General features: G+C 42.2%; 1 protein-coding gene across 3 annotated transcripts; it reads right to left on the reverse strand.

Moving 5' to 3' along the window:
* Nucleotides 1–18,116, reverse strand: RP2 (RP2 activator of ARL3 GTPase). Of its 3 annotated transcripts, none has more exons than XM_074814982.1 (6): nucleotides 17,825–18,111; nucleotides 11,887–12,012; nucleotides 8,816–9,481; nucleotides 7,083–7,197; nucleotides 5,841–5,926; nucleotides 1–2,596 (listed from the first exon to the last, which is right to left on the reverse strand). In XM_074814982.1, the coding sequence occupies exons 2-6, from the start codon at nucleotides 11,887–11,889 to the stop codon at nucleotides 2,513–2,515; spliced, it is 954 nt and encodes a 317-aa protein (XP_074671083.1). In that variant the 5' UTR covers nucleotides 11,890–12,012; nucleotides 17,825–18,111; the 3' UTR covers nucleotides 1–2,512. The 3 variants fall into 3 exon arrangements, with proteins under 3 accessions (XP_074671083.1, XP_074671084.1, XP_074671082.1); XM_074814983.1 differs by lacking the exon at nucleotides 17,825–18,111 and adding an exon at nucleotides 12,561–12,577; XM_074814981.1 differs by lacking the exon at nucleotides 11,887–12,012 and having other exon boundaries at nucleotides 17,825–18,116.
* Between the last annotated feature and the right edge of the window lie 3,307 nt (nucleotides 18,117–21,423).

The raw sequence follows: 21,423 nt of genomic DNA on the forward strand, positions 1-21,423 counted from the left end.
TTTATTTTTTCAATGTTTATTATCAATCACATTCACAGTGCAATACAAATTACATAAAAAGCTATACAACAAACATACAAAGACTACATGAAGCACATACCATTCTGTAATGCGTACCAATGCTTAGGCTAGAAGTGTTCTTAACATCTCTTAGCAAGAAATTGAAGTCAAAAGATTAATAATTGGCTTGAGAAACTCCTTCATTATTTAGGTTTTTATTATTAAAACTCTTTGTTGGTAAGCAGGCTATCAATGTAAATAAAAAAAAAGCAACACACTGCTCTTTCCTGGCATGTAGAAAAGTTTTTCCACTGTTTCAAGCCCAGATTAATTTTCAATTAATCATCCTGTCCTCCAGCAAAAGTAGTCACAAAAATCAATTTAGCACTTTGTTTCCAGAGTAGGTTGATGATACAAAAAATAAACTATAGACATACATATAATCATGTGTCAGCGTATAAGTTTGGAAATATTACACATAAAAGTTTAGAGACCAAGATGGTCCAATATATGCACTGCTTAGATAAATTACACAATGACATTTCTGAAGTACATTACACAGTTTTAATGTACTGTCCGTACCAGAAAGATACATTTACTGTACGTGTCTAGAATAAATCCTGCAAATATTCATCAATGAGTTGCGCTAGTACTTTGACCAATCTAAGACTTTTTGCTGTTTTCACAGCCTCTCCTCACACATACAAAAGAAATCCTGGCTGGCTAAGTGCAAATAAGTGGTAATTTCCGCTACCAGTCAGATTCTGGTGGCAGTTTGATTTTATTTCACTTTGTCAAATAAACACATTTCACAGGAGTGACGTTTTTCTTACCTTCAGCACACCAGTGGTTTAGTGACTTCAGGAGACACTCTTCCATATTTAATCTATGCATAACTTTAACAAGAAGTCCTAAGGACATATTCTAGGTATATAGTTTAAACTAAGGGCTAGCATTTGCCTAGTAGCAACAAAGTAACAGCTCAGAACATCTCTTGGGCATGACAGAATTATGAATTTCAAGAGAACAGATTCTTTCATGTGCTAATTCTAAAAAATTAGAAAGAGATGTGTTTTTAGCCACCCACTGTTGGAGCTCCAGAGCTGTGAAACTGATGAGTCGAGACTCATTTTCAGCTAAGATGCACAAGATCTTCCCTTTTGACTGATGACCATAATGATGAAATTATTGCTTTAGCACCTCAACACAGCCCCAGTCTGTTCAATGGATTGTAAGGGCTACATAAACTGGCAAGCCACAGTTTTAATTAATAAATTTGGTTTTGTGCATCTGCACGCACAATCCGTTCAAGTATTACAGAAGGCTTGTAAACCTGGACATAAGCTTTAAGTTCATGTAGAAAAATCAGTAATGATGTAATATGCAAAAATAAATCAATCATGTATTTAATATCCATATAGATTTGCATTCTAATATGCACTATATAGCAATAAGCATCCTTGCTGATCACTATTCAAATGCATCTTCCAAAATGCTAGTAGCACTTCTTCAGTCTGTTTTTAGAATTAACCCAAAATAAACCCTACAGCAGCGTATAGTACTTCACAGCCAAATTTTCAGTACTACTACTGAGTGTAAAACCCTTCTCCTGGGGTCTAGCGAGGAAGAGCTTTTTTTAACGCCATCAGAGCCCTTCTCTGACACCTGGTTGCTGTATGTCCCTTCTAGCAAACAACAACAGTGCCAGAGACTTACTGTTCTGAGTCCAAGGGAACCTCATGTATATCCCATATGTGACTTAGGAATATCAGAGGCAGCTCTATTGCCAGAGACCCTGAGTGGACCTTAGAGCATCTTCAGCAGAGCACTCATGCTGAGTTCACCTCAAAGCAGAAAAGCCTGGCAAGTGCTCACTTACCAGAATGCTGTTATGACAACTCTCAGCATAAATGCTGTTGCAAACAACTTTATTCAAAAAATATGCTGAAGCAGAGTAAGCCAGATGTACATTTTAAGTCACGCACTGCTTCTGAAAGCATGCTATAAGGAGAATTCATTTCAGACTAGGTTTTCAGAAAAAGTCAATGACTACAGCTTCCTCCATGGCCCCCAGTGAAGAAAAATTTGCATGTGGGAAAGTTTTGAACAGTGAGTTCCACATACACGCACTTTTGTGTCCAAGTTAAAGACAAAAATTACTACTGCATCACATTTGGATTTTTGGATTTGCACTTTTCAAATATGTATTACCATTAGGTGTTGACAAGAAATATTCAAGTGTGAATAGAAGTTTAGAAATCACTGTGAAAAGTTAGTAGAAAATCTCCACTGTTTTTGGAGTTGAAAGTTTCAAACACAACGCACACGGGGAGCTATGCCATTTACTCCAGTTCAGGTAATATGGTATTAAAACCACCAATAGCTTTATAAAAGGGATATATGAGAAATACAAAACCAAATGACAAAACTTATCAGATACTACTGCAATATTCAAGCGAAGTGACATCCAAGTTCTGAGACAAACCGTATGTGAACACCTTCATGTTAAACCTCACATTCCCATCTGCATGTCAGCAAAGTTGTAGAAATTGTCCACATCTTGAGATGCTGATGCCTTGCTCTCTGATACAAAAATCTGTTTTATTAAACAAGAAAATAGTTATGCATCAGTAATAAAGAAGTTCAAGTAATCTTTGCTCATTCGCAGCCAGTAATGGTTATTTTTATTTTTGCATTTCACAAGAGGCACAACTCTGCTGGTTTTCACAGCATGATAGAGTAGTCCTAGAATTCTCTCTGCCCTGATGCACCCTTTGTTACAGTCACCTGTTCCAAGCAGACATCCTAGCTGCAGTAACCCTAGCCTTCCACTGGTGGGAATGAAAAGTTTTGGGCTCCAACGTTCAGGGGTCACAGCTTCAGCTAGTGTCCATTTAGATGCATTTTGCTTGGTAAAGTCAAACTGTCCAGGAGAGGAAGGTAAAAAACACACGCACGAAAATTTTAGTCTGCCATTAAGATTTCCTTTAACAGAAAGGCAGGGTTTATAAGAAAGACTCACTGGCACTATATTCTGCTCAAAAAATGTAGTTGCTTCTTCATCAGATGATTTTTTTTTTAAATAACTTCAATTATATTTGCTTTTTGTAAAATTGATCAGTGCATGTGAAAGTCCAAGCTCTAGGACAGTCATCTTTGAAAGCTTTCAGCAAATCAACTACAAATGCCTTAGGCAATGCCCAAATAGTTCAGTGCAACAGTGTTGTGGCTGTTCATCAATCTGAACACGCAAGTGATAGCCTCAATCAAAAATTCAAGGTCTTACTATCTTTTATTTTCTATACCTCAGGAGGAAATCATCGCTGTCTGAGCATATCAGTGTCAGCACAGCCAACTAAGCCAACTGAAGTGCACTGGGACTGCAGGAATGGGTTATTCCAGATGACTATGCTCCTACAGTCACCACTTTTCTGCTTCAGCTCAGAATACCATGTCAGTGTAAACTATGAATTGTTTTAATTAAACTGTGTTTTAAGATGAATATCCTGTTGTCCAGTAAATTTCTGATTTAAAAAAAAAGTATCATCACAAAGCAAGTAGTTTCCTAGACCGTTGCTTGGACACATGGTAGACTCCTGTTTGAAGGGACTTGAGTACATCTACTAATTATTTGGCAGTTGTTTAGTGTGACAGTGACTAGTACCATGGTCACAACAATTAAATAACTTCTTTCACTATCCTTCCCTACCAGGATATTAAAATAATCTGAAAAAATGTAAATTGTATGTATAAGTGATGAGATGAAGGAACAACACTAGAAAGCACGCCAAAAAAGTCACATCAGAAAGAATGTCAGAGGTAAAGAGTGCAGACCTACCTAGTCCACACAAATAGGCAGTCTTCTTAAGTGCATAGCATAGAGCTCTCCTTCTAACACATCGTTTCTACCAAGCGGCTCAAAAAACTAGTGTGGTGCTACTGCTGAAGAACTTCATTAGAGTATCTAGAGTTGCTTATCACATTTATTTCAGAAACAAAAACCCGGTGAAATTAAGGTTATTAACAGATGAATTTAAAAATTTTTAACTGTGGTTTTCAAATGCAAATGTAGCCACCTGCTGAAAAGCATATTAATCTCCTGCAAAGTCTTACAGGATACATGTCTTCCTAAGTGCTTCTGTCATTGTTTCTTGATCAATGATACCTGTAATTCTTTCTGAGCACTATAACAACTCTCAAGCATGATAAGGGCAGCCAGCAATGAGGTAGAACTATTTTATAAAGCATTCCTGAACCTTCTGATAGTAATAAGTCTGAAGTTTCTTACTCCTGAGAGTGCTTCTAAATTATGTCCCAAGAAAGAAAGAAATTTTCTAAAGAAATGTATATTCATGATATTCAGTTATCTAGGGATACATGCCCAAGCCTTGTGTTTATCAGAAGTTTTGGAGTTACATTTAGTCTAAATAAAGATATATATTTCTCAGGAAGCCCAAGATTCTGCTTCTTAATTCAGTGCAGCAAGTGTTTAATAAGCGAGGTAGATTTTCCTATGGAAACAGGCTGTAAACAGAGGTTTTAAATCCAGATGCAGTAAGTAATTTCACATTTGGAACTGAATCCAAACTCTACAGATCACCTCCAAGAACAATGTTTACTTCAAAGCATGAAGCACACAGTCTCAAGTTTCTGGATGCATTGCAGATCAGGCCATTCAGTGTTATAACAACAGATACCAGTCATTTTAGTGAGGAAAATACAAAATTTTATTTGTTCTACTAATTAATACCACTTCAGTCTTTGAATAGAGAAGAAGGTCTAGATGAACCAGTGAATTACCTCTGCGTATCAGCTTTGTTCTGTATGAAAAAAAAAATGTTAACCACACTAAAAAAAGCCACTGGAAGCTCCTGCTTAAAGAGTCCAGTTTTATGGTAAAATATGCAGTGATGACTTCTGACAAGAATAGCGATGACTTTCACAAGAATAATCAGTAATATCATAACACTGCCCAGTTCTAGTTTTCTCCAGACTCAGAGTGCCAAATTAAGGCCAACACACATCAGGTTTTTGCTGGTGCAATAGCAAATGCGAAAAAAGCAAACATTAGCTGCTTTTGAGATGACTTCTTACAAGGCGACTGTTTTTCACAAACTGGGTAGTGTAGTTCTGAGTAACTCTTTAGAAAGGAAAGACAGAAAGCATCTGTATGGACACTATGTCTCAAAGACATTCTAGTGTTCTTTGAACAGCTGCTTGAAAGCAAAGGGTTTGTCACTTTCTTGTTATCAGGGTGCTCTAATTGTTTCCAGAAACTCTGTCAAAACCATTGCCATTTAGAGGAAGGGGGACAGCAAGCAAAGAAGAGGTGTGGTGTAAAGAAGCTACAGTGAAACAAGCTGGCAGCAGAAAAAAGAAAAATGCCTTTGAAGGAAGGCATTCTGCAATACCCTACACAGCAAAAGTAAACCTTGAAAAAAGTTGAAATCCCATCATATTATCTTTGTTGGGGTTTAATAGACTAGGACATCACAAAGCAGACTTCAGTATAAGACTTGGAGCAGAGCTTTTCTCCACTATATTTATAGAACTTGTTTTTACTATTATGTGAAATAACAGTTTTAAGTGGAAATCTTCTATTCTTTGTTGGAAATGGGGATTTAGTACTCTCTTTCCTGGGGCCATTTTTCTTCTCTGACAAGCAACTTGAGTTTTGAGTACAAAAATAACAAACAAAACAACAAAAAAATAGGATATTCAGATTTCACTATTCAGAAACCTAAAAAGATTGTGCATTACATCAACACTACAGCTTGACCGTGAAATATCCTAGACGCTCTGTAAAATTTTCTGCCAATAAAAGCAATACATCAGCTTACCTTGGTCCCACTAAAAACATCATTTATAGTGCTTTGACATCCTTCCACAGCACCATCTCCATCGAACTCCAAAGCAACCACTGGACCTAGAAAACAGTTTCATCTAGAATCAATACTACTTTTAAGCTTGGCATTGAAACAGTAGATCTCTCAACCCATAGGGAATTGTGAAGCTTGCAAGAAGCATTTTATGTTTTTCACTTGAGCTGCCATAATGCAGGATAAAGAATTAAAAACACTTAACCATAGCTTCAAAGTACAGTGTTACCCGAGAATAAATTATCTGGAATTCCATGATCGTTTTTGCAGAGATTCTGGCAGGATTCCAGGTTTACTTCTGGAAAGGCAGCAATGACACAAAAACTCTAAGGAGTGCAGGGCATCATGGAAGTGAGTCAGACTATATTGCTCAAATAGTGAGCCATTTCACAGACATCTGGAGTAGGACTGAGTCATTCAGGCATTTTTGCCTCTCCTAATATAGCAAACTGCCTGATTTTTAAACCTGTTCTCACCCACTATTTGCAGATCCCCTTTCTCTGGTTTCGTTCTGAACATGCTATTTCTTCCCACATGGGTGCAAATTAACCCTTAAACTAGACTCTCGTCTAATAAGTACAGTAACTTTTATCCTATTCTTGCCATGAGCACCACAGACATCTTACTCTAAAAAAACCACATGTTGCTACTAAGTTTGGGAGCATGTATTGAGCTTTAGCATGTAACAGATGGCGAGATGTCAGTACTTCTTCAGGAGGAGACAAAAACCAATTAGTCAGATCAATAAAAAGGCTTTTGAAATATTCTGACAGTACACCAGTGACAAACAAGAACTTAACACTTGCCTGCTTTATACATATCTATACCGATTTGCTTAAATACGTATACAGAAACACTGAACATCGAGGTGGTTGAGCAGCAGTGGTGAGAAGTTCAAAACAGTCTAAAAGCACGAGCTCCTTCTGACCACCACAGACAGATCTGCATCTGCCACTGCTCCTGGGCTATGCAGCTGGACCACTAGAGGGGGGGCAGAGCCACAAAATACATGTGGAATAGCTCTTTTCTGATGCCTTTAGGAGTTTTGGTTAAGGCCTCACTGAGGCTTCCAAAACTCATCTCAACTGGCTTTACACTACGGCCTTGAAATGCAAATTTCTCCTTCGTTCCCCTTTCTTCTCCAGAACTCTGTAATGACAGCCAGAGTTCTATATCAAGAGAAAGAAAACAACACAAACTCACCTTTTTCAAGCAGTGGAATGAATTCTGATGCGCACTGTTGGAAAACTCTGTGAGCATCCTCTGCCTTCATTGAGACTTCTTTAGTCTGTACCAGCTGAAAGCCTTTACCAGTCATCTGTTAACAGAGAGAGAGTTCATGTTAGAAATGCTTCTAAGGCAAGAGTTCAGCTCGAGTATCCAGGTTACACTGGAATAGACCCATTTTCCCCAAACACATTAAGCCACAGAGCAAAGGGACCCTTTTTGCTCTTTTCAAAGACCATTTGCTCTTTCTACATTTCTGTTTATTTTTATTCCATTCATCCAGACTTTCTCCTCTGCCCTAGTGCACCTAGAGGAGTAAATGTGAATGTTTTTGTTTTATATTACGGCCCAGGGTTGTGTTTTTTTTCCCACAATCCCTCACAAGCTGAAACTAATGGGATTTAAAAGCATTCAGCATCTGGAGTCAAGCAGTTCTCATTAGTCTGCAATAGTTCAGTCAAGCATTAGCTGAGACTCATCTATCCACTGCTGAAGTTTTCCATTTTGGAAAAATAGTTACAAACTTTAGAATACACACAGCTTTTTACTTCAAATCTAATACGAAACTAAAAGCATGTGGAGAAGGAACAACTGTATTTATATCATATTAATTTGCATCCATTAATCTATACAGCAGTAATATCTCCATAGAATCTCATTAACTAGCCATTTACTGTCTTCTGAACTCTAACTTCTAAAGAGTTACTAACACAGGAGAACACATCCTCTTTACTGCAGCTATTCCTTCTTCAGAAAAAAAAACCAACAACCCATAAGTATCATTATCTCCCTTCACTCAAGTACTCATTAGTAACTCAATTCCAAAAAACATCCAACGGGGCAGTGGTGAGAACATGGAAACACCCTACAGCTTTCTTTCCTTGCAGTTAACAACCCAAGGGAAAGAGCTCCATCGGTTATTTTACTGATCATACAACACTGGGATCAGCAGCTTTTGCAGATAGCAGAAGAATATAGCTTCTCAGAAGCTGTAGCTCATGGTTACTGGCTCTGCTCTGTCATCCCTGGCACTCTGGGGTGCTAAAAGCAGCCAGCCACTCCCAGATTTGAGCCCCAGGAAAGCCCAAACTCAGCCAAGTTTAGGAGCTGCTGCCTCACAGGAAAAAAAAAAAAAAAAGACAGCACCAGCTATTTAAGTAATCAAAGACAGCTGACCAGCTGTGACAAACACTCACTGCCTCTTCCAGAAAAAAATTCCAATACTGGGTGGCAAGGGGGATGCAATGTAATTTTTTTTTTTTTTTTTAAGTCTCTGTTATTCCTGGAAAAACTTTCAGGACATACTGTTTTGTTAGCTATGATTGTCAGGGTGATAAACTAGCAAGGTAATTGGCTATACCCCTTTCACAAGCTTTGCCAATCACTTACTCTACATTTGGCTAAGTTCATCAAATCAACTATGTATTTTCTTCATAACGGAGCTTTGGTGTGCCACGATGATGGAAAAGTGCACTGGAACTATTAGAGGATAGATGTGCCAATCACAGGATGTTGGCTGTAAAACAACTGTCTGATCAGATGAGCTCCAGTCTCTTACCTTGTTTTAAGGTTTTAAACAGTGCAGTTGATCAGTATGGTTAGTAGACAAGCAGAGCCTCTGTGTTCTCCCTTCAGGGAGCACCAAAGGCTGTCCAGAGAAAAGTTCAATTAGAAATTCAAAAAGCTGAATGCAGAGAAAGGTTGCTTACCTCATCAATTAACTTCCTGGCATTTGCAGTTGTGTAGTCACCAGCAAAAAACACAGCCAAACATGATTCATCGCTGCTTTTCTGTCTCTGCCCTCGAGTTATTGGTATTATGCTCCTCGTAGCATCAGTAGAAATTCTAACAGCTTTCAGCTCCTCAGAGCTGGGCAGAGGAACATAATCTTGGACTACAGCATTCTCGGGCAAAAGGCCCCAGTTATTTTCTCCTGACACAGGGGTAAAGTCATGGATGTTGCTCCATATGTTATTGAAGATACTCAGTCCAGCATCTTTAAACTGTAAAGCAAGCTCAGGATAATAGTACTGGAAACATCCGAATTTCATACCTGTGGAGGACTCGATAATGGGCTGGGTGGCACAGCACAAGAATACCTCCAGCTTCCTGCAGTCCCGAGTGCGAAACTGTTGGCAGGCCACTATGCATTTACAATCTTTGCAGTCACGGAAAAACACGCTGCCTTTTATTGGTCCTAGAAAGATTTGGCAGTTTACACAGTCATCAACAGTGATTGTAGCAGAATGGTCAAATATGTAGATACTACAGTTCTCACAGTCCTGAATGACAAATTGTTGTCCTGCTACCTTTCCAGGCAGTCGACCCACAGTTTCATCTTTAAGTCCAGAAAAAGTGTAATCTTTGGGGTCAATCTGAAGGAGGAAAGAAAAAAAAAAGAACATGAAAGTCTTCACATACAGAGAATACTATAATGCTAAATGTCAACTGATTTGTATTAATTGAGGTAGCACTGAATTGTATGGGGTAACCGGCCAGAAAACTCTTCAAAGCGTGATGAAAGATCAGAAGCATCTCTTTTAGCTAAACTACCGGAATGCACAGTACTGAGGTACAACAAAGAATTGAAAGTATACTTCTGAGATGCTCCAGGAAAAAAACTAACTCAGTTTGTGCTCTAATAAAGAAGGGGGATGGAGGGAGCTAGCGTTCTCTACAGACTCTAAAGCGTTTCAAAAAAGATGATGGTCCTGGGTGTTATCGTAATAACTGCAATAAATGAATTGGCCAACATACTGAAAGATTCATAAAGCTAGAGACACACAGTATTTCCTTTTCTAGTAGTTTTCTTGGCCATTTTACCACACCTCAACATGTTGCAAGGAAACCTTGCTGCTTTCAAGCAGCATCTCTTTTATGTTCACAAACTACAAAGAGCTCACTTATCTGTGCCACAGCATTATCTTGTGCTAGCAACTACCAAGGTTTTTGTGCTAACAACAGCTACGTGATTGTTTTAGCTACGAACAACAAGCAAAAACCAGCAGTGGTGGTGCAACGGGCACATTTACAGACCTCTCCCCCTCCACACTCCAGCATTCCCTTGCCAGGGAAGGGCACTTGAGACTGTGGCTTTCCCTGAGACTCTCTGTTGGGGACCAGCCACACAGTGCCCAGGATGGTATGCAATACAGGTGGCCAGCATGAATAATACAGCCTATGCTGTCGTAACACCAAAGGAATCTGAGCTGGTTCATTTCTAGATATACGTAAGTCTCAAGACAACTACAATTCCCCGAGCAAATTCTACTCTGCCCTCTTGTGAAAGCTTATTAAAATAGCACTTAGAAATATACAAGTACCTGAACTAGTTTAACACAAGACCACTTCACAAACCTGCTATTCGATTATCAGCCCAAGGGCCCTAAAGTTTGCTTCACCGTAATCAGTGTTAATGTATTACAACAGTTTCTGTATAGCCCAATTTGTAAGAAACTCCTCCTCCTCCTCCTCCTCCTCCTCCCCAGCATTTCAAACATTCACATGAGATTTAGATACCAAAAAAACCCATAAGCCAGGATGGGCTAGTGCCAGACACTCACTAAACCAGCTCAGCCTAGGTAGCTTTTGTCCAGAACAGTTACTGGAAGCTGAAGTCTCTACCAACCAATAAAATGTATTCCTTTATATACAACATATCTGACCTCCAGACAGGAAAGGAGGTTTGCAGCTGATCAATCTTCCAAATAAAATGCAAGTTGAGACAATGAAGATGGCTTCCTAGAAGTGTCCCCTCAATCATATTTAATACCACTAGTACACATCCAGGAAAGCTATTTGGGAGGCTCAAATGATCAGAAACACAGCATGGAGACTCAGCCACATAGTATGATTAGGATTCAAACCCTCTAAGGTCTTAAGTCTCATGTACTGACATATTTGATCCATATATAAGATATTTATATTCTCTCATACTTGAGAATATAAGTATCAAAATTGCTTTCGGACATGTTCTTCCCAGGCATCTCCTAGAACATTTATGTGTGCATGTGCGTATATATATGTGTGTTACCGGGTTTTTTTCATAACCTTGGGAGACAGGCTTACTTCCTTTAAAACAGGTACAGAGGAACAGTTACTTCTCTTAGGAAGGAGAAGTTCAGAGTTTCCAGAACTTACAGCTTTTTTGAAAGTTCACCCTTAAGCACGTGCTTCTAAATCGGTCTGCTCTAAAAAGCCTCTGAAGCAGCACTAGCTTGTCCAACACAGTGGCCTTTATAGAGATGTGTGAAACTTCATCTTGCAATTTTATTTAGGCCTAGGTGAAAAACACTGGTTAGTCAGCTGACCCACAGCTTACAGACAGTTTCAAACCAGACTGCTTGAGAAAGAGTAGTAGTAGAGTTTAATGATAAAAGAAGTCAGCTTATTAACAAATTCAGAAGCTCAATTCTATTTCCCTGACATGAATTAAGAGTTCTGCCCTGACACAAATTTTACTTCTTGGTTTGTTCACCACACTAGGGAGTTTGCCAATTTCATTTTGCACTGCAATTTTCCTTTTAAAGACCAATAGTATTTATTGACTAACACTGCTGTACAGAGTGGAGGGACTGAAGGAAATAGTTTTAACACTCTCTCCCCCCAGTGGATTATTGCCTGTGGGGAGGGGTAACCCAAGAGACTGTAGCAGATCTGAATGTTTCACTTCCCCTGGGTAAAAGAAACATGCCAGAGAAAGGAGTGTGAAGCCAGAACTGTGATTTTGAGGATGCATCCAAAAGCTGCTAATATGCTAATTGAGGAGTTTCATGCTCACCATCTCTGAAGTCTGCAGCTATCATCAACAGGTTAATATTGAATCAGTGCGTCCACCTTCCTTCCCCTGACAGTCAGCACTAAATGCTTATTCAGCTCTGTCTCCGCAACGTAGCAAAAAAGGAGGCTAGGAAAACCAAAAGCAAGAGAAGAAGGTAGTATCTGCAGCCTCATACAACCATAACCAGGGCTATGTAGATTTCTCTGCCAGTTCACCTGCTGCAACTTCTGCTGTAAAATCTTAAGCATGTAGCAAGTCAGCAAAAAATCAACTATTTGATAACTCATCTATTTATCCTTTGCATTTGGATAAAGCTTCAAAGAACTTTGTCCAAATCCACCCATCTCACCCAGACAGATGCTTCACTCTCTATGCCTTAATACATTTTTAAATGTCTTTTTTCCCCCAGGCTGGTATAAGGCCAAACAATGACAGTATTTATAGAGACAATTTTAATGCTCTCAGCTGAATTTAAAGAGTTTTTGGAGTAGATACGAGTCATGCATTAATAGATACGGACACAGCTGACAAGCTGAAACCTTCTAACAGAAGTACTATGTGCAGGTTCAGGAATCACTCCATAGAGTGACCTAAAATAACTAGATATGGTAACAAAAAAGTAATCTCTGCTTACACAATACTCTTTCCCCTCAACAGAGGTAGAGAAGACTCACCTTTGGTTATCAGTGATGACACTGGTGATGTCTGTTAGAAAAGACTGGAGAACAAATTGTAAGGAGCAGGAATTTTAAAGAACAAAGAAAGGAGAGAAGTGAAGGCAAACAAAAGTTTGTCATGGTTGCTTTGAAATCTAGAAAGTTCTGCTACAACAAGTGCAAGATGTGTTAAGCAGCTTTCCTTCCCGCTAACACTTGTCTTGCAAGAAGGTCAGAGGCCAGACGTGAAAGCTGCAGATGACATACATCTCTTCAGCCATCGTTATCCAGTTTACTGGCACCACGACTAGGCAGCTCCCATTTGGAAGACGACTTAGAAGTACTAGACCCTCACAGTTTTTACTAGTAACTGTGCCTAGAATCACCAAGGATCCCAACAGCTTCTTGAACTCTTTCTGGTATGTGTTCATGTCTTAACAAGACTTTTTCACTGGATCCATCAGGAAAGGTGTTTTAGTCAGCCACCACAACCGCCACCACAAATATGAGAAGGTACTGCTGTTCTTAATGGATTACAGTTCGCCCCTGGGTTTAGCCTGCAGAGCAAACAATAATTTGTGAAGTCTTTCTAAACTACTTACACTAAGGTCTTCTCTTTTAAATATCATTCTCAAAAACTCATTCCCTCTCTCTCTAAATCACATGGTGGTTCAGCTATGGACTTATATACAGTTGACAATGTACAAGAGTTGGCTGCTGACCCAGTGACTTTAAAAGCTGCAGAGAGCTCTAGGGTAGGCACCCAAACATAAGAGGCTTTATGTACTATTTTTGTCAGTAGGAGAATTAACAGGAAAGAAGTAAGCAAGAAAAGTGCATTTCCAGGCCTAAACACTTCTGCATGGATTTGGTGCTCTTAAGTACTAAGTTCCAACATCCTCTGGAGACACTTTGTTGAAGTTATTCCCCTCTGGCAGATTTCTAGATTCTTAGGCAACAAGAAAAGGTGAAAAGAGGGACAGCATGTGCAGGTTCCAGTCACCAGCATACAGTTTTTCATCTTGGAGCACCTCCTGCACACCTTGACTTTAAATGTGGCCAATACAACAGTCTGAAGACACATTTCATTCTGTTTTTTGTAAAATTCTGCTTCTTCCAGGGTACCCATAATAGCATAAACCAGTCATTTTCATACTCTTCTGAGGAGCAAACCATTGCCAAATACTGCAGAGAGGAGAAGAGGAAGAAGAAAGGAAGCTACTACACTCCTATAGCTGACTTAACTGGAAATACTGTTCAATGTGAACCTGCTGACTGTTTCTCAGTTGATAGACTACGTTTTGAGAAATACAGCAGTAGTTCTGGTGCACTGGGAAGCTTAAGGGAGATGCATCGGATTTAAGGACAAAACATTTCATTGTTTAGTTAGAGGAAAAAAAAGCGATTTATATTCCAAAATAAAATATAAAGTGGCTACCTAAATGAGATCCAGATAGTTCAAGATAGCCACATCAGCTCAGACCATTCCAGCAAAATCCTCAAATGTAAGATAATTGGCAAAAGACTATCTGTGATTTATATAGAAAGCTAAACCTCTGAGGTTTTTTTAACTGTTTGAATACAGCCATCACAGCCCAACACAGCAATGATAGTTGCGTGTTTCCTATCAACTAAAGCAGTTAAGTTGCAAGTCAACTGACATAGAATGAAACTGTACTTGTCCCTTCTAAAAGGAAAAATCATCTGGGAAGGAACGTCCCTCTAAGCTTTAAACACTATTGTGATCACAATTAATCTAATCCTACTTCTTTGAACATGAGACAACAGGAAAAAAAGATGATGTAGCTTTTGTGTTTCTTCTGCAGAGGTCACAGCACGTGGGTGTATCTACCATCACAAGACACAAAACCCCAGCTCCTGTCTATATGTACCCATATTCAGTTACTGTTGGTCATGCATGTAAACAAGGTAGTCACACAGAAGGCAGTAAGGTAGGAAAGGAAAAGGGAGGCCAGGAGCAGAAATACAACCTTAGATTTCAGGCAGAAACCTTGCTGAAGAAGGCTGAGGAGGGCTCAGCACCAGCAAATTCCTCTCCCACACTTGGTCAGAAGGGGACTCTCACGACAGCCCAATGACATCAACATATAACAAGTCCCCAGGATGTGATGCAGTGATAATGGGCTCTGTAATAAACTGTGCTCTACTTATTCTCCTGGACTAAGAATCCCAGAGCAGCAAGAAACTGAATACTCATCCTTTTCCCTTCTGCTTTCAAGATAAGCTGATCCTTTGATTCTTCTACTGCACCACAGGTAATTTTCACACAGTTCTCTGAACCCAATGGTCAGCAAGTGTTACAGAGATCCCAGCAGACTTATGATGCAATCTAAATTTGATTAATTTTTGCATACCTTAAAAACAGAGACTTCTGTCCTCACTTAAATGAGGTCACGTAGAAATCTGGAAAGGCCCCTCAAATTCATATGCTTTACTTAAAGTCAATTCAACTATCAGCACCTTATAATAGTTTGCATTTGGAGTTTTCTACCACACGGTCCATTTTCGGCACTATTATACAAGTGTTACATGGTCACTAGGATATCGTTGTATTACTCTTTGGCTAGGTCTACACTAGCAGACCGTACCCAATGCTAAACATCTTTTGCCACCAGAACATAATTAAAATAGACTACACTAGCAATGCTGTCTTCTGGAAGCAGAAGAAAGAGTTTCACTGGAGGAACTCTTCAGGTTCAGAGCATCTTCCAGCACAGCTGTCAGCTAGCAGTCGCCCCTCTTCACATCCCTAATCAGACAAGCACACACATGAGTGTGCCTACATTTCTCTGCCTACAGTGAGAGTGTCAGCATGGCATTAGTTTACAGGGAGACAGCTGGAGTGTCTGAGCAGCAAGACTCACTTGCCTGTGAGAACATACAGAGAGCTTACAAGAACTGCAAACAATTGCCAAACCTGCTTGCAGAACTGCACTATATAACCAGAACCGCATCACCGAGTAGGACAGCCTAAAATTAGGAACACACCCCCAGCCCTAATGGTGTGTCGACACATTATTAAAAGTACCAGGAAATGAACATCAAAAGACCGCTAGCACGTCTGTTGACAAAGTTCAGCATTTCTGGTTTCAGAATACAATTCAGTGCACTTGACCCAAAATGAGTCTTAATGCCACAAGTTTTCTGACTGACTCCAATCTAACTTTGTGAACAAACACAAATTGTGAAATAAGTAAGAATAATACTTGTGATGCAGGAGAAATGAGAAAGCAATAGACAACAGTGTAACATATCAGAGACTATATTTAAAGCTACATCAACACTGACTTCATATCACTTAATACACGCTGGGATCAACAAGTTTAGCGCTCTAACAGCTCAGTATTCCTTTACCTAAGGCCAGGCATCTCAGTACTGCTTTCCTGGTTTAATGTACTAAGCTTATATCCAAAAGCCCAATGAAAGAGCAAGAGAAATGGGCTTAAACATTAAATAGCTGTTCTTGAGCAGTACAGTACAAAATTAAGCAGCTAATTTGACAGCTTCCACAGTGCAGTAGCACAGTCCAAACTCACTGATTTTTCTAGTTTCTAAGATGCTTTTATAGAAAAGGAGGAAGTTGCTGTGCATGCAATACATTACAGGATTTTTTTTTTTTTCCTCCACAGAGATAGGTTGGTTGTTGGTGCTGTAATAGCCTCATCTGTTAGCTTGAGCCTACTTCCAGCAGGTTAAGAGTCATCTCCTTAGCAACAAGGCTGACTGTTCTCTGAATTGCTTCTATGTCCTGACTTTTGTTCTTTTAGTTTTAGAAGTTAGAACCATATAAGCAGATAGAGTAAAAACTCTCATATCAGTTGAGCTTTAGCTGATGAATTTGCTCTAAAATTAAATAATATGGTTTCAAGTGATCATTTAGTAATTTACTTTTGCACAGAGCTAAGATTTCTTCTGCTACTCTAAAATACGTTTTGGTACAGCTCCCTCCCTATGAGAGCAATCTCCATGCAAGTAACAGGCTGCCATCCTCTCCTTCTCTCTCCCAACACCACACTGCAAATATCCACTAGCAAGTCAAACCAACAAGCCCAACACAGATCAACTGCCTTTGTCCTCAAGGGACCGATTCCTCTGGGCCACACGCAGGCTCTCTAGCTCATCTCCATCTAAGCTTGTCTTAATCTGCTTGGAAGACTTAAGGGACACCCTAGAGCACCTGGCCAAGTTTAAAAAACAAACACGGTAAGCGTTCAAATAAGTTCACACATTTTCTTTTCTATACTTGTCAAATATGGCCTAAAGGTTTGGGGATTTCGTTTGTTAAAACCACATCAACTAAGTTTATGGCCTGCCCTGTTTTCTCCTTACCCCACCCAAAGGCAGCTGGAGAGGAGGGGAGACCTAGCAGAGTTATGATGTCATGATATATTTGGGAAGTGAAACTTGGAACGAGGGTGGGAGGAAATAATATTTCATCCAGCACTTGAGTGCTTGCCTGCTTGAGACTTCACGATTGCCTTCAACGAGTCAGGAAACAGCACTGGGAAGGATTTGTCTTCATCTGTCACTTCAGGGATGGACAGGCTAGTTCTGGTTCCTCTAGCCTTTCAAAAAAACCCAAACCAAACCCAAACCACCACCCAAAAAACACAACCTAAAGAAAAGAAAGCCCAACAACCCGAACAGCCAAGCAGGAAGAGTAAGTATTACTGACAGCCAGGGCACAGACACAGGTTTTATGCCTCCGCTGAAGCACCGGGTGCGGGGCGTGGGCTCAGAGAGGCTCCAGCAGCCCCCCACCGACTGTCCTCAGCCCGGTCTCCTCAGGTGACACACGCACCCGGGGGGCTCCGAGCTACACCACAGCTCCCGGCGCCAGCTGCCCGCCCCCGGCCAGCCGCAGCGGGGCCGCCACGCTACTGCCTCACCGGGCACCGGCGCTCGCACAAGGCGGCGGCCACAGGATCCGGTGTGCCTCCCTCTCCGCTTGCACAATTCACGACTGCCTGATAAAATCCTTAGGCTAAATACTTTTTGGTTTTGTTTTTTTTTTTGAATAAACGCACTTAACCGCAGGGACCGAGCCGTACCAGCGGTACGGGGGGAGCTCGCTGCTCCCTGCCGGAGTGCGGACCGCACCCCACCCCGCCGTGGCCAGTGGCCGCCGCCCGGCGCAGGGGCCCTGCCACGGCTACAGCCCGCAAACCCCGGGCGGCAGAAGCGGGCGGGGCGCTGCCCGCCAGGACAGCCGATACCCCCCGCCCAGCCCCGGTCCCGGCTGCCCGCGGCCGGGGCGGTACCTTGGCTCGCTGGTCCCAGCTGTACTGCGGCGCCTTCTCCTCGCCGGCCGCCGCGTCTTGGCCGGTTCCCGCCGCCGCTTGCTGCTGCTGCTGCTGGCCGCCCTGGGCCGGCTTCCTGCGGCGGGAGAAGAAGCAGCCCATGGCGCCGGGCCCCGACCGCCCCGCGGGGAGAGGCTGGCAGCGCGCGCCGCCGCCGCCTCGCCCCGCCCCGCCCGCTTCCGGTTTTCCCCCGTTTCCCGTAGCGACCGCGACACTGCGGCCCCCTCCCCGCCCCAACCGTCACCGGGCGGCCCCGGGGAGGTGCCTCCCGCCGGCGGGCGGGGCGGTGCCGTGGCTGCCAGGGGGAGGGGCCCGGCGGGAGGGGGAGGTGGCGCAGCCCCGCGGCTGAGGGGAACGGGGGGAAGCGGGAAAACGCGGTGTCGGTGGCTGGTGGCTGCCGTCCCGCGGGAGCACCAGCAGCAAGCGGCGGCCTGAGAGCCCGCAGCGTCCTGCTGCTCCGCAAGTGCCTTTGCAAAGCGTCGGGTTTTCCGTATGGGTTGCAGTTTGTTGTTTGGGTTTGTTTCTTTTTACCCCGAGAAAAAAAAAAAATCACAATTTTTATCAGACCATCCAGCTACTCAAAGACATGTTCCCCAAGATTTTACAGATTTGATTCCTGTGAGTAGAGGAGAAAGACTTCAGAATTGTCCCTGACGCTCTGTTACCCGGTGGTGGGTTGACCTTGGCCAGCTGCCCACCGAGCTACTCGCTCACTGCCCCTCCGCGGTGGAGGACAGGGGGAGACAAGATGGAGAATTGTGGGTCAAAAGAAAGAAAGGGAGATCGCTTACCATTTACTGTCAGAGACGAAACAGATTTGACTTGGGGAAAATTAATTTATTTTTTTTGCCAACCAAAAATAGAGTTGGATGGTGAGAAACATCTAAATGAAAACACCACCTTTCCCCCCTACCCTACCACTTTCCCTGGATCAACTTCACCCCTCCATTTCCAGCTCCTCTACCTCCCCACCACCACCCCTAAGCAGTGCAGAGGAGTTGGGGAATGGGGACTGCAGTCAGTCCATAACTACCCCTCTTTGCTGCTCCTTCCTCCACACGCTTTGCTCCAGTGTGGATCCTTCCATGAGGTGCAGTCCTTCAAGAACTACTCTGGCACGGGCTCTCCAGGGGCCACAGTTCCTTCCAAAAATATCCACCTCCTCAGTTGTGGGGCTACAGTGTGGATATCTGCTCCACTGAGGTCCTCTCCATGGGCTGCAGGGAAATCCTTGCTCCAGCACCTGCAGCACCTCCATCTCCTCCTTCTTCTCTGACCTTGGTGTTCACACTGCTGTTTCTCGCTTCTTCTCCTCACTCATCTCTCTCACACTGCTACACAGTGGTTTTGCCCTTCCTTAAATATGTTTTCCCAGAGGTGACACCGGTGTCGTTGAGGGGCTCAGCCGTGCCCTGTGGTAGGTCTGTTGGAGCTGTCTGGAAGTGACCGTCCCTGGCATGGCGCAGCCCCCTGCCTCTCCTCACAAAGGCCCCTGCAGCCCCCCACTGCTAGCAGCTGGGGGCCTACACCCAATACATACCCACTTATAGAACTTTAGAGACGTTTCATGTAAAATAAAGGATGGCATTCCTGCTGGAGGAGCAGAAGAGGAAGGAGAGAGAAGAAGCCCCAGAAAAGTAGGAGAGGAATGCTCTGCTAGTTGTGCAGGCTGAAAGGCTTGCCCGGTTCAGGGCCCCGGGGACAGCAGAAAGGAGGAAGCAAGACCAACTGGTCAGAAATGGTTGCTAAGGAAGGTGGTGACTGACACCCTTTTTGGCATCAGCTGTACTGCGAAACCTTACGCCTGGGCAGATGTGAAGCCTGCTCTGAGCTTTTGATACTACAGTTCAAGTCAACAGCTCAGCCAGTGCTACAAACAACACAAAGTACAGTTTTACAACTCAGCTACAATGCGGATTTACTCTATGAGCTGCTCGTCTGGGTTTCTTGGGCACTGGCTGGCTGGATCCTGGTCTTTCACCAAGTCCTCTGTGCACCATCTCTTTCCATGCTGTGTCCAGCTAGGCCAGTTGGAGACAGTTTGCAACTTCAGGGAGTCTGATGTGCCCTCATCTCTTCTAGCTCACTCTCTTGAAGTCTTAACAGTCCTCCCAGACCACTGTGTAATTTATACAGATTCACAAAGTTCTGTAGTCTTTTGGCAACCAGGCTCCTCTTTCTGTACATCCATTAAAAAACAAAAATAGAATAACTTTTGATAGAAGGAATAAAAATAATATTTGATACATTTTTGTTAAAAGCTAAAATACCATTTCATTAATCTATGCAAAACCTAAAACTACATTACCAGAACATTGTTACCTCACATCAATAGATTATCTGTCTTAACAGAGGATTTCATAGTCCAGGTGTGTAAAGAGGCTTCTTCCCCTACTGAGATGCTGCCATCTCCACAGTGGAAATACCTCATCACCGACGTCAGTAATGCTTCAACAAAGTATTTAAATGCAAGAGAAGAAAGTAACTTTTACATTTCCAATGAGCAGATGCAAGGCAAATGCAAGTTTCTGAGTTGGAATTTTTCCACGCTGCCATCACCAATATATTTGTGCTGCAAAATTATCAGTCCCATAAAAATACAGGATTTTTATATGGCTACAGCTGATCAGGAGAGGCTGTAGGTTTTATCTCTCTGTCACAACATAGCCTCTCAAGCTCCAGGGTGTTTCCTGACACCAAAGCACCAGAATATTTATTCCAGACCAAATTAATATGACTTGTGATTTATGAACACATGACTTCTTAAGAAATTTCAGATGCCTAGTTCAGTTCTTCATTCTCTATTCATATGCCAGCCAGACCCAACCCTCTTGGTTTCTGAGATTTGATACAATCATAGCCCGAAGTGTAGTAATACAAGATTGCAATAATATCATAGTTACTACCAACCATTATTATACTTACTTTAATTTCAACAAACTGCTGTAATTAGTGATTTCCCTCATGGGGATGTTGTGAAATATATCTAATTACAGTCTAATACAGAGCTTTGTGATCCCCAGACAGTAGTTTCTAGGTAACTGAAAAATAAAACATTTCATTGTAAAGGTTATATTCTAAAGGATCTGGTGAAAGGGACTTACCATATCCATAGCTTCTGGGCACATGCAGCTCACAAAGAACCTTTCAGAGCTCTGTTGTCCTTCCCAGGAGGGCAGTGATTCTGTTTCAGCAATAGAGGAGTCCCTCTCAGGCAGATGGGCAAAGCACATGCATGGGCTGTGTCTCTGTATGGGCTGGCTTTTCTCCCCATATAGCTTTGCAGTGCCTGCTTACCCACAGGTAAGAAGATCCTAACTCCCTTTCCTCGTTCTCTTGTTGGACACTCGTGCATCACCCCAAAGGCCCAGGGAAGGGAGCTGTTCTTGGTAAACACTGGGACCTGGAAGTCCACCCAGGTCTTCAACGGGCAGCGTAAGGAGGCGAGAGCTCGCTGTGTGCACATCTGCGCTTCTCCCAACACCGGGTCAAATCAGGTTCACTCTGTGCTGTTGGAAGCTTGCCAAGACGCACAAAGCCAAACTTTCACAATCTTCTTC

The sequence above is a fragment of the Strix aluco genome, chromosome 2, assembly GCF_031877795.1.
Source record: "Strix aluco isolate bStrAlu1 chromosome 2, bStrAlu1.hap1, whole genome shotgun sequence".
Taxonomy (NCBI): Eukaryota; Metazoa; Chordata; class Aves; order Strigiformes; family Strigidae; genus Strix; species Strix aluco.